Raw genomic sequence first — 10,738 nt, forward strand, 5'->3', positions numbered from 1 at the left:
CGCCCGCCCCTTTTTTAAAAAAAATCCAGGCATTTTTTCCCCCCTCTTCCCCCCCCAACCCCTTTAAAAACCCCCCCCCCCCCCCCCCCCCCCCCACCTCCACCACCGTTCGTCAACAATGACTCGAACCGAGAATTTGGCAACGCTGAGGATTGTCGTCGTCATCGTCCTGGGCACCATGTGCAATGTTGTCTTCGGGAACGACTTTGCCTCGCCGCGACCATGCGGTTCTTCTAATCCAAGCTGGCAGACGGATCTGGGTGCATCTCCTCCGGATAACATGGCCATTGTTGTCCCTCTGGATGGCTCAGCCTTTGACCAAGAGCCATGGCTCAACAACCCGCTCCCGCCTCCATGCGACAAGCAAGGCTACAACAAGGGGCCATACCATTGGATTCGTCTGCATGGCGATGGTCAAACGTACTCGTTCAACACCTGTTCGGCCGTCACGGATGTCGACACTGTCCTGATGGCTTTCGAGTCGGAGAACGCCGCTATGAGTGGCGGCTGTCTTCGGTGCAAGGCAAGGCAGATCGGCACTGCTGGCGAATGTACGTTTGGCGCGATGGAGACAATCACCTTTACTGCCAAACCTGGCAACTCGTACTACGTCCTCGTCGCCATTCGTGGCTTCCAGCCACCGATGCCGAGCATGCGCTCGGTCGAGGTCACTCTCTCGGTCACTCCCCCGCCGCCAGCTGGCTGGCTCTGCGCGCCGACCGAGTACAATGACGGCATCACCTGCGACTGCGGGTGCGGCATTGTCGATCCGGACTGTGCCTCGACCTTTGAGACGGACGAGTACAACGACCACTGCCACGAGCGCTCCAACTCGGCCGCCTCGTGCTGCAACATCGGGGTTGGCGACGAAGTCTTGCACACGTGCAACACCAACTGCCACGACCCACAAGAGTGCTCCATGGACCCCGACCCCGATGGCCACACTTATGTCCCACCGCCGCACGACTACGCCACTACGACCTGCTCCGGCCCGCCGACCGTCCTCGCCAACCCCGATGGCAGTCTCGCTCTGCCCTCGACCGGCTACGACTGCTACGTCAAGAACATGAACTGCAAGCACGTCATCGACGTGCCCGGCGCCTCGTCCATCGTCCTTGCCTTTGATTATGTCTGGCTCGAGCCACAGTACGACTCAGTCACCATCTACGAGGGCGCGTATGTCGACAGCACCAAGAAGCTCTTCACCTACGACGTCGCCAATGCCGGCCTGCCGCCCTACACCTCAACCTCGACACCGTACGGCCCCGACTTTAACTCGGTGCCTCAGTTTGTCGAAATTCCAGGCTCAAAAGCCATGATTACCTTTGTCTCGGACGATTCGCATCAGAACGCGGGCTTTAGCCTGCAGTACTGCGCTCATGGCGTATCGAGCTCGCCGTTGTGCGTCACCACGTCGTGCACACCTGGCTCGTGCAACGGCCACGGCGCGTGCGCCAACGGTGTCTGCAATTGCTACGCCGGCTACTCGGGACCCAACTGCAACAGCCAGACGTGCGGCTCGCGGACGAGCTGCTCGTCATGCAACGAGGACTCTTCGTGCCATTGGTGCGGTAGCGGCATTGCAGGCGATGGAAAGAGCGTGTGCCTCGACAGCTCCGATTTCTCCTGTTCAGACCCGGCCATCACCACGTGCTCATGTAGCATGATCGAAGACTGTAGCTCCTGCACCGCCAATGTGGACTGTGGCTGGTGCTTTGACCAGGGCTTGGGCGAGTGTGTCGACGGCTCGAGGCTCAAGCCCAAGGACACTTCGTGCATCGACTACTTGTACCAGCAAGACTCTGCTACCAACGCTGTGTGTCCGGCCCCGTGTACCGACGAGTGCTCCAACCAGGGCCTCTGCGAGTGCTCGTCAGCCTCGTGCGCCTGCCTCTGCTACTTTTCGTTTGCCGGCGATACCTGTGCTGTCGGCGTCTCCAACACCTGGCAAGTCATCGAGGCCGACCTTTTGCCGCAATGCACCGACGACGAGCTTGTCGCGGACATGGTGCCACTTGCTGGCCACACCGGTGCCACCATGATCCTTGACGACGCTGCTTACACCGTCATTTATGGAGGCGTCACCCGTGACTGCACAAACCCCGGCCTGGTGCGGACAACCAATTTCACCTACATCAACCGCCAGTCACAGGGCGACGGCCAGGATGCAACGTCCTCGCCCTGGGCCGCCTTTGCCGTTGTCGGCGAGTTTCCGGCTTCGCGCGCGTACCACGCCGCCACCCTCGTCCCACAGCCGTCGGCTCAGGCCCCGTACGCCATGTACATGATGGGCGGCAAGTCGTCTCCCGAGATGGACAAGGGCGTGGGTACGATCCACGACGATCTGTGGAAGTTTGTCCTTCCAGGGCGGTGGCAGCTAGTGTGTCCCGGCTCAGCATGTCTCTCTCTCGCCATGCCGTCGCCGCGGTTTGGCCATGCGCTCCTGTACTCGGCCGCCAGCGGCGCTGACGTCTTGTACGTCTACGGTGGACTCGACGCCCTTGACGTCCCTCAGACCGGGCTCTACGCCTTTGATCTCACCACCCAGACCTGGTCCACACCTAGCACTGATGGTGAGCCGAGCGAAGGTCGCGCCTTTGCTGCCGCCGCCGCCACGACTGACAGGCTTCTCTTCGTCGGTGGTCTTGTCACTGCCGACCCGTCTGACCCGCCGCCACCGGCTGGCCCGTGGTCATCGACGACACTCGCCGTCACGAACGCGGTGTGGAGTTTCAACCCCAGCAGCCTCGCCTGGGAGCAGCTGACGCTGACTGGCAGCGGCTCGGCTGGCAGCGCCTTTCCGGCCATTGCCCGCGCCACCGCCATTTACGACGACGTGGCCAAGCTCGTCTACGTCACCGGCGGCATGGATGCATCCGGCAACGCCCTCGGCGACCTGCTGGTCATCGACGTCGCTGCCGCCACCTTTGCTGTTGTCGCGTACAACACCCACGCCACCGGCAAGGTTCCCTCGCCGCGCTTTGACGCTGCGTCTGTGCTTGTCTCGTCGGCCGGCGACGTCATTGTCACCGGCGGCTTTGACCACGCCGCCGTCGCCAACGACGTCATGCGTTTCCACGTTCCGGCGTACATCTCCCGCGCGAGCCCCGAGGCACTCGACCCGCGCGGCTCTGCAAGCCCGGTCGTGTTGCATGGCTCGTTTGGGCGGCTTGTCCAACTGGTAGCAAGCCTCACCGCGTCGACCGCTGGCGGTGGCGGCTCTTCCGCCACCTTTGATCCGACAGCCTACGACTTTAGCCGCGACGACGTCCCACCCGAACTTCTCCGCTGCGCCTTTGCGTCGTCGGGCAAGTTTGTTGGCTACAGTCCTACCGACCCGGGCGAGGTGCCCGACGGCTACATCGAGACCAACGTGCTCCGGCTGACTGCCTCCGAAGTCCACTGCGCTGTCCCGTCGCACCCGTCGGGCGCCGTCGACATCACCCTCACTGTTCTCAGCAACGTGGTCATTCCCGGCGACCCGCCCGAGACGTACCGGTTCTTCCTTGGTACGTCGGCGACTGTCACCTATGAGCCGTGCCCGCGTGGGACGGCCCAGGCCAAGCCGGCGTGGTCGTGGAGCCCAGGCATGGGCACCGACTCAAGCAGCACCTTGCTCCAAGCCTGCCCGCCCTGCGCCATCGGCCTGTTCTCGGACACGCTTGACGCGGATGAGTGCCGGACGTGCACGCCAGGAACGATTGCGCCGGTTACCGGCGCGGCGAGTTGCACGCCGTGCGAGCCGGGAACCATGTCGAGCAACCCACGCGACGGGGCGTGCACCCCTTGTCCGGCGGGATGGTACGCGGCCAAGGCCGGGCTCTCCGAGTGCTCGACGTGTCCGGTGGCCAAGTACGCGCCCGAGGCTGGGCTTGCGACGTGCCTCTCGTGCCCAACCAACTCGTCGATGCCGCCGCTCGACGACGGGCCGCGTGTCTCGATTGACAACTGCACCTGCGACAACGGGTTCTACGGTGACCCGGTTGACGGCGGGTGTGTGGCGTGCAGCAAGGCCATGGTCTGCGTGTGGGGCGAGAACCGATACCCCAAGGCCGCGCCCGGGTACTGGCGGGCGAGCGGCGACTCGGCCATTATGTTCGAGTGCGTGCCTGCCGAGGCTTGCAAGGCTGACCTCACCTGCTCTACCGGCTACATTGGACGGATGTGCTCCGAATGCGCGCCGGGCTACTACAAGCTCAATCAGTACTGCCAAAAGTGCCCGTCGACCGACTCGAGCTGGAAGCTGGTCACCGCCGGCGTCATCGGCATTGTCGCCGTTCTCGGCCTTGTGCACCTGGCCAAGCCGTCGTCGACTGGGGCGCAAAAGGGCGCGCGCGGCGGGAGCAAGGCTGCGGGCTCGTCGTCGTCGTCGTCGTCGGCCATTGCTGCGCCGTCGATCGCCATCTCGTTCTTCCAGATGACGGCCGTCTTTGCCTCGTTTGGCATCCCGTGGCCCAAGGCTGTGGTGGACATGTTCTCGGTCGTCTCGCTCGTCAACATCAACGTGGAGCTCCTCTCGCCCGAGTGCTCAATGGAAGTTTCGTTCTACGATAAGTGGCAGGCCATGATGCTTCTCCCCGTCGTTGTCCTTATCTTCTACCTCTTTGCACTGGGAGTCGTTCTCGCATGGGTGAGCTACAGGCACTCGGAGGCAAGCCGCGCCGCCGCCGCCGCTGCGGCGTCCGCTGCTACCGACGGCGATGACGTACCGTCCGAGTGGTCACAGATGAATGGCGGCGAGAAGCGGCGATTTGTGTGCCAGCTATTCCTCGCCGGCTTCCTCCTCTTCCTCACCCTCGCCTACATTGTGCTCGTCGATGTCACACTGCAGTTCTTTGACTGCACCAAGCAGGGTGACGGGACTTCGTCGCTGGATGCCGATCCATCGCTCTACTGCTATGACGACGAGTGGTTCAAGCACCTCCCGCTGGGCGTTGCTGGCGTTGTGGTGTACGTTGTCGGCGTCCCCGGAGCGCTCTTTGTCCTCCTCTACGTCTTGCGGGTCAAGCTCGGCGACGATCTGCCGTCGGCGGCAGCCACCAATTTTTTCGTCAAGCGCTTCCAGACCAAGTACTTTTACTGGGAGGTGACCATCATGCTCCGCAAGCTCGCCATTGTTGTTGCCGCCAAGTTCTTCACCGCCCACTTTATCCTCCAGTCGATCCTGGCCGTCCTCATCATCTTTGCCTCGGTCCTGGTCACCGCCGGCACCCGCCCGTTCCAGCGGCGGAAGTACAACATGCTCGAGATTGTCCTCCTCATCTCGTCGTTTATGGTCATCTTTGCCGGCATTCTCTTTGCCAATGACGAGGTCTCCGGCTCGACCCGCCAGGGCATCACCGTGGCGGTCATTACGGTCATGATCATCTCATCCGTTGTCATTGCCATTGTCATCGCCACCGAGGTCAAGGCCAAGATTACCTCGCTCTGCGCTACCTCGGTTGCGCCAAAGGCCGCCACCGACGACCGAGGCGAGGAACTGGAGGTCCTCACCTCGCTCTTGCCTCATGACGGACCCCTGCTTGCGTCCAAGATCGGCGCTACGCTGGAGCCCGAAGAGCAGTCGACGCTCGTTGCGCTGCTCGAAGCTGTGTACCGGACCGACGAGGAGCCGCCGGCGGACAAGAGGCTCGGCGTTGACGCAGGGCGCACTAGCGTGGCATCGGTGCGGGCACGGAGCCACAAGCGGGCGCAGTCCGGGACCAAACGGCTAATGTCGCTGCCGTCGCACGTCGACCTCGACGTTGATGTCTACTCGGCCGAGACGCTCGAAGACTCGCTGCCGGCGATCGATCCCAGCGACTACGACGCGCTTGAACAGGGCCAGCTATTTGACGAGAACCAGCAGGCGTGGAGCGACAACGAGTAAAAACCAAGTATTCATTGGGTGGGCGGCAGCGGGGAAGCGTCTGCGAGCTCATCGTCGTATTCATACTCGTAGGCATATTCAAACTCGGCGTCGTCGCCAGGTGCGGCGTCGCCAGGTGCGGCGTCAGGTGAGATGTCATCTACCGCGGTGGCAGCGGTAGCAGCGGCGGCGGCAGCATCAGCAGCAGGAGGAGGAGGCGTCGGGTCAGCCGGCGCTAGCGGAAGCGCGGTGGGCGAAGGAGCCGCGGCTGGGGTGGGTTTGCGAGACTGAAGCGGCGTGCCAAGAGTGAGGGGATCACGGCCCAGGAGTGAGGCGGCTTCGTCTGCGGCGCGGCGCCGCTCGACACGGCGGCGGAGCTCCTCCTTGTAGCGGGCGTCCTCCTTGGAGTGGGTGCGGCGGAGGACCTTCTTGTTGTAGACCTGGAGCTGCTTGTTGGGCAGGCGGGCGATCTCCTGCTGAGTGAGGGTCTTGCCAAATGCGGCCATTTCAGCGTCGTACAGGTCGCGCGAGCGGACGTCGCGCTTTCCTTGGACGGTAGCGAGGAGCTTGGAGTAGTCGCGCTCGTCGCCGAGGGCCAGGAGCTTGACCGACTCCATGGCAGAGCCGACGACGCCGACAAAGAACTTCTGCAGGTTGGTGAGGCCTGGGGCGTTGGCCGGGTCGACGTCGGCGTCCGGCTCGGCAGCATCGCCGTCACCGCCGAGTGCTCCAGAGAGGTCGTCGTACTCGTACTCGTACTCGTACTCGTCGACGTCGGGAGCGACAGGCGGCGAGAGGGCATGCTTGCCGGGAGCCTGCGGGGAGCGCGGGTAGCGCGGCGTCGAGTCGAGCGAGGCTGGCCCCTGGGCGCGCTGCTGCGAGGAGCGGCGGACGGCCGAGGCGGCGGCTGAGGCAGGAATGCCTGGGATGAGCGAGTCGGTGACATCGAGCCGGTCGTCTGCGCGGGGCGAGTGCGGGATGATGTCGTGGTCGTCGGGCTGGCTGAGGCCGGTGACCTGCGAGTATACACCCATGATTTTGGGAAAGAGTGAGAGCGAAAGGCCGTTGCGGCGGAGGGCGGCTCGGACCTGATACTTGCCGGAGCGGCCTGGGGTGGGCTTGAGGAAGATGGCTGGGCGCGAGCCGTCGAGACGGGGTGGGAGCTCAATGCGGAGAATGTCGAGGCGAGTATCGTCTTCCATGAACGGAAGGTAGCGGAAGAGGCGATCCTCGACGGCAACAACAAAGTCGTCGCGCTCGTCGGCGTTGGCGGGGAACAGACCACGGTTGCGCGGGTCTTCGGAGAGGCGGTCGAGGGTGTCGGAGAGACGGTCGACGGCCGGGTAGATGGGTGGGACGGCGAGCTTGACGACGATGCGGTTGTGGGTAATGAGCATGGGCCGGAGCAAGACCGAGGCGCCTGCGGCGATGGTGGAGGGCTTGCCGCCTGTCGATGCGAGGGTGCGCGGGGCCGGGGGCTCTGCATGTGGGGTGTAGCGCTTGTGACCGAGGAGGAAGGAGGCCCAGATGCCGGCGTGCCAGGCCATGAGGCGCCACTTGCGCATGAGCTCCGCAGTGCGTGCAGCAGGGAGGCGCTTGCCGGGCATGCCCGGGGCGAGGAAGCGGCCATCTGTGTCGAAGCGCGCTGGTTGGCCGGGGGCCGGGAGGCGGCGTTGTGGCGGCGACGAGGGGGCCAGGCCGAGGACGTCATGGACAGTGGCCGAGGTGGTGGCGTCGAGTCGGGCTTGCATGGCGGCTTTGGCGTCGTCGGGCGTGAGGCCGGCAAAGGCGCGGCCGGCGGCAACGGCTGGGCCCATGGTCTCTGCGAGAAGGGTGATGACGTCGGCCGGGACAAGCGGCGCGTCCCAAAAGCCTGCCGAGGACGCCAGGTTGGCGTCGGGGAGCACCGAAGCGAACGAGGGAGTGGCAAAAGCGAGCTCGCGCATCGAATCGAGGGTGGGCAGCTCGAGCTTTGCGCGGAGTGAAGGGAGAAAGTGCTGGGCAATGGCAGACTGGAATTGAGTGTAGGAGAGGGTCGGCGCCTGGTCGACAATGAGGCGCTGGAGGGAGGTGACCGACTTGCAGAGGAGGAGGCCCTTGCGGAGGAGCATGACGAGGACAGTGGCAAAGTAGTAGAGGGCATCAAAGCCGAAGAGAAGGCATGTGTCCCAGATGTAGAGGGTGACGTCCATCGAGGTTGTGCCGACAAAGGCGTGCTCGACCGGCTGGGAGAGGAGGGTAGCGAGGGTGGCTGCGGTCGATTCGCCGGCGTCTGCCGACGATTGGAAGACGGCAAGGAGGGCGGCGTGGAGCTCGGGGTCCGCGGCATTGAGCAGCGCCGAGAACTGGGCAGCAAACTGGTGCGAAGCCTGTCGCTCCGACTTGCGAGCCGAGTTTGCGACAAGGCGTGGGCGCGGCATCTTGGCAAGGCGCATAAGATAGCCGACGAGCGGGGCGGTGGAGGCGGAGCGGGCAGCGAGCGCGTCCTCAAAGACAAGGACAAGGGGAAGGGCGAGGTAGTAGATGCTCTCAGGAACGGGGCCCGAGGCGCGGGTGGCGTAGTACGAGATCATGGTCTTCATGGCGGTCATCTGCGTGACCGAGACGCGGAGGTGCGGAAAGACGGTGACAAAGAGCTCGCGGACGCGAAGGGTGACGGTCTCGTCGTCTGCGGCAAAGGTGGCGAGGGCCGAGTCGGCGACGCGGAGCTCATACTCGCGCTCCGCGGCCGGATGGATGAGGGCACGGCGCCAGATGAAGGCGCGCAGCGGGTTGACCAGGCGTTGGTTGACCAGCACGCCCAGGTTGCGCTCCTGATCGGGCCATTTGTCAAGGAGCGAGACGAGGGCGGCCGATGCCGAGTCGATCAGGGCGTCGGTCTTGGAGCGAGTGCCATACGCCGAGGTGCCAAACGAGGTGAGCGAGCGGAGCGCGGCCTCGGCCGAGGCCGAGAGAGCAGCGTCGACTGAGTTGGCAACTCGGTATGCAACCTGACGGTAGAGCGGCTCGGCAGCGAGCTCAAGCTCGATGCGCTGGATGAACAGAAGCTTGGCTTCGTCGTCGAGCTCGGAGAAAGAGGCGAGGCGCGAGGCCTTGAGATGTGTTTGGAGCTTGTCATACACCAGCGCCTTCAGGTGCTTCCACTCGGGCGTGTCAACGACGACAGCCTTGGCAGAGCCGACCCACTCGGGCGGCTCGAGGGTGTCAAGAAGCGGACCGACAACTGAGCCATCTGCAGCATCATGGCCGCCAAAGGCCGACGACGCGAGCGAGCGGCGTGAGGACGAGCCACCTCCACCTGTGGAGCGGCGGGTGGAGAGAAGCGATCGGCGGGTGGAAGAGCGAGCGACCGAGGAGCGACCGGTGGCAGAGCCTGGAGCCTTGCCGGCGACCAAGTGCGAGACGTGAGTCTTTGCCTGCGACGGAGTGTGACCGTGGTGGGAGTGGTGGGAGTGGTGGGAGTGGTGGGAGTGGTGGGCGCGGTGGGAGCGGGAGGAGGAGCGGCGTGAGGAGGAGCGGCGTGAGGAGCGGCGCGAGGAGGTAGAGCCGTGAGAGGACATGTAGGATGAGAGGGTGTGTGTGTGGGGTGGGGCGGGGTGGGGTGTGGGGTGGGGGGTGGGGTGGGGGGGGGGGAAGGGGGTCAGGTGGTGAAGGTGTGTTGAATGGTCGGAGAACGAATGGTGCGGCAAGCCGGGAATAGTCGATGGCCCGAACGACTAGTTTAAGCCTACGAGAGATGATGATGATAATGGACGGTACCGGTACTGATAAATGATGCATGCGATGGATGTGTGTATAGATGTGCGTATGCGTATGCGTATGCGTATGCGTATGCGCATGCGTGTTGTATGTGTTGTGAATGGGCGTGTGTGTGTTGTTGCGGTTCTGTAGGTGTGTTTGTGTTGGGTGGTCGGGTTGAGATCCTGCCAGTAGATGTTGTTGGCCAGGTGGGCGGCTGGCCGGCGGTCAAGGAGGTGGAGAGCACGTGCCGCGCAAGTGGTGGAGGCAGATTGGAGCGGAAGAGGAAACGGGAGTGTGAGGGGAAGGGGGAGGTGGGAAGGAGGACGGGGGAGGGCACAACTCGACTCTGTTTTGCATACGCTCCTTGTGTTCTGCAATGACTATTACGGCGGTGACCGTGGCTCGGGTGGCACTGGTGGTGGCGGTGTTGACGGTACTGCTGACGGGAGAGGCCGAGGCTGGGTGGTGGCAGACGGCGCGGCTGTACGAGAACAACATGTGCTGGCCGCAGTCGTCGGCTATTGCGCTTCATGGGACGCACAACGGCGGATGTACGCCGATCACCTGCCATCAGATCCCGGGCAGCGATTACTACATGTCGGCGACGTGCATCAACTCCGCTCCGCCGTCCGTGGCCGACTTTCCGGTCTCGTGGCAGATATGGGACAACTATGGCTCGCCCTCATGCGCCTTCCACAAGCAGAATGAGATCGTGGCGACCATGGACACCTCGTCGTGCATCGCGCTCACCAACGACTTTTACGCTCACATCTCGGTCGCCTCCAACAGGACGACCATCACCGAGTGCATCGACTCCGCCTGCAGGCACTGCGCCGGCCCCGTCACGACCATGCCCGTCGACGTCTGCGGCGAGGTTCATCTCAACGGCCGCCACCTCGGGTCGGGCTTCTTCACCCGCAACGGCATGTAACGCGGATGAGCAACAGCTTCGGCTTCTTGCATAGAGCAATTAACACGTGCATGTGCTCTGCTATGCGGCTACGACCAACACGTGAGGAGATGGCGCATGTGGCGGGTGTGCTGCGGCCCGGGTGAAGGATTTGCTGCGCGAGATGGTCCGGCGGTGGGTGGTGTTTGACGCCGACAGCAAGGCTGTGATTGGGGCTGGCTGGTGGAGCGTGGTCGAGG

General features: G+C 63.8%; 3 protein-coding genes across 3 annotated transcripts; 2 read left to right on the forward strand and 1 right to left on the reverse strand.

The window, feature by feature from the left end:
* Positions 1-91: 91 nt before the first annotated feature.
* On the forward strand, positions 92-5,886 carry AMSG_11491 (uncharacterized protein; the record flags this gene model as incomplete). The annotated part of the gene is made up of 1 exon (XM_013897207.1): positions 92-5,886. A coding segment is annotated over one exon (5,778 nt), but the record flags the coding sequence as incomplete, so codon positions are not given.
* AMSG_11492 (uncharacterized protein) lies at positions 5,881-9,092 on the reverse strand (the record flags this gene model as incomplete). Its single annotated transcript, XM_013897208.1, has 2 exons — positions 5,881-9,042; positions 9,066-9,092. The coding sequence occupies 2 exons, from the start codon at positions 9,090-9,092 to the stop codon at positions 5,881-5,883; spliced, it is 3,189 nt and encodes a 1,062-aa protein (XP_013752662.1).
* Positions 9,093-9,413: 321 nt separating this feature from the next.
* On the forward strand, positions 9,414-10,520 carry AMSG_11493 (uncharacterized protein; the record flags this gene model as incomplete). The annotated part of the gene is made up of 2 exons (XM_013897209.1): positions 9,414-9,425; positions 10,062-10,520. 2 exons carry the CDS (start codon positions 9,414-9,416, stop codon positions 10,518-10,520), a joined length of 471 nt encoding a protein of 156 aa, XP_013752663.1.
* Between the last annotated feature and the right edge of the window lie 218 nt (positions 10,521-10,738).

This window comes from Thecamonas trahens, assembly GCF_000142905.1.
Source record: "Thecamonas trahens ATCC 50062 unplaced genomic scaffold supercont1.85, whole genome shotgun sequence".
NCBI lineage: Eukaryota > Apusomonadida > Apusomonadidae > Thecamonas > Thecamonas trahens.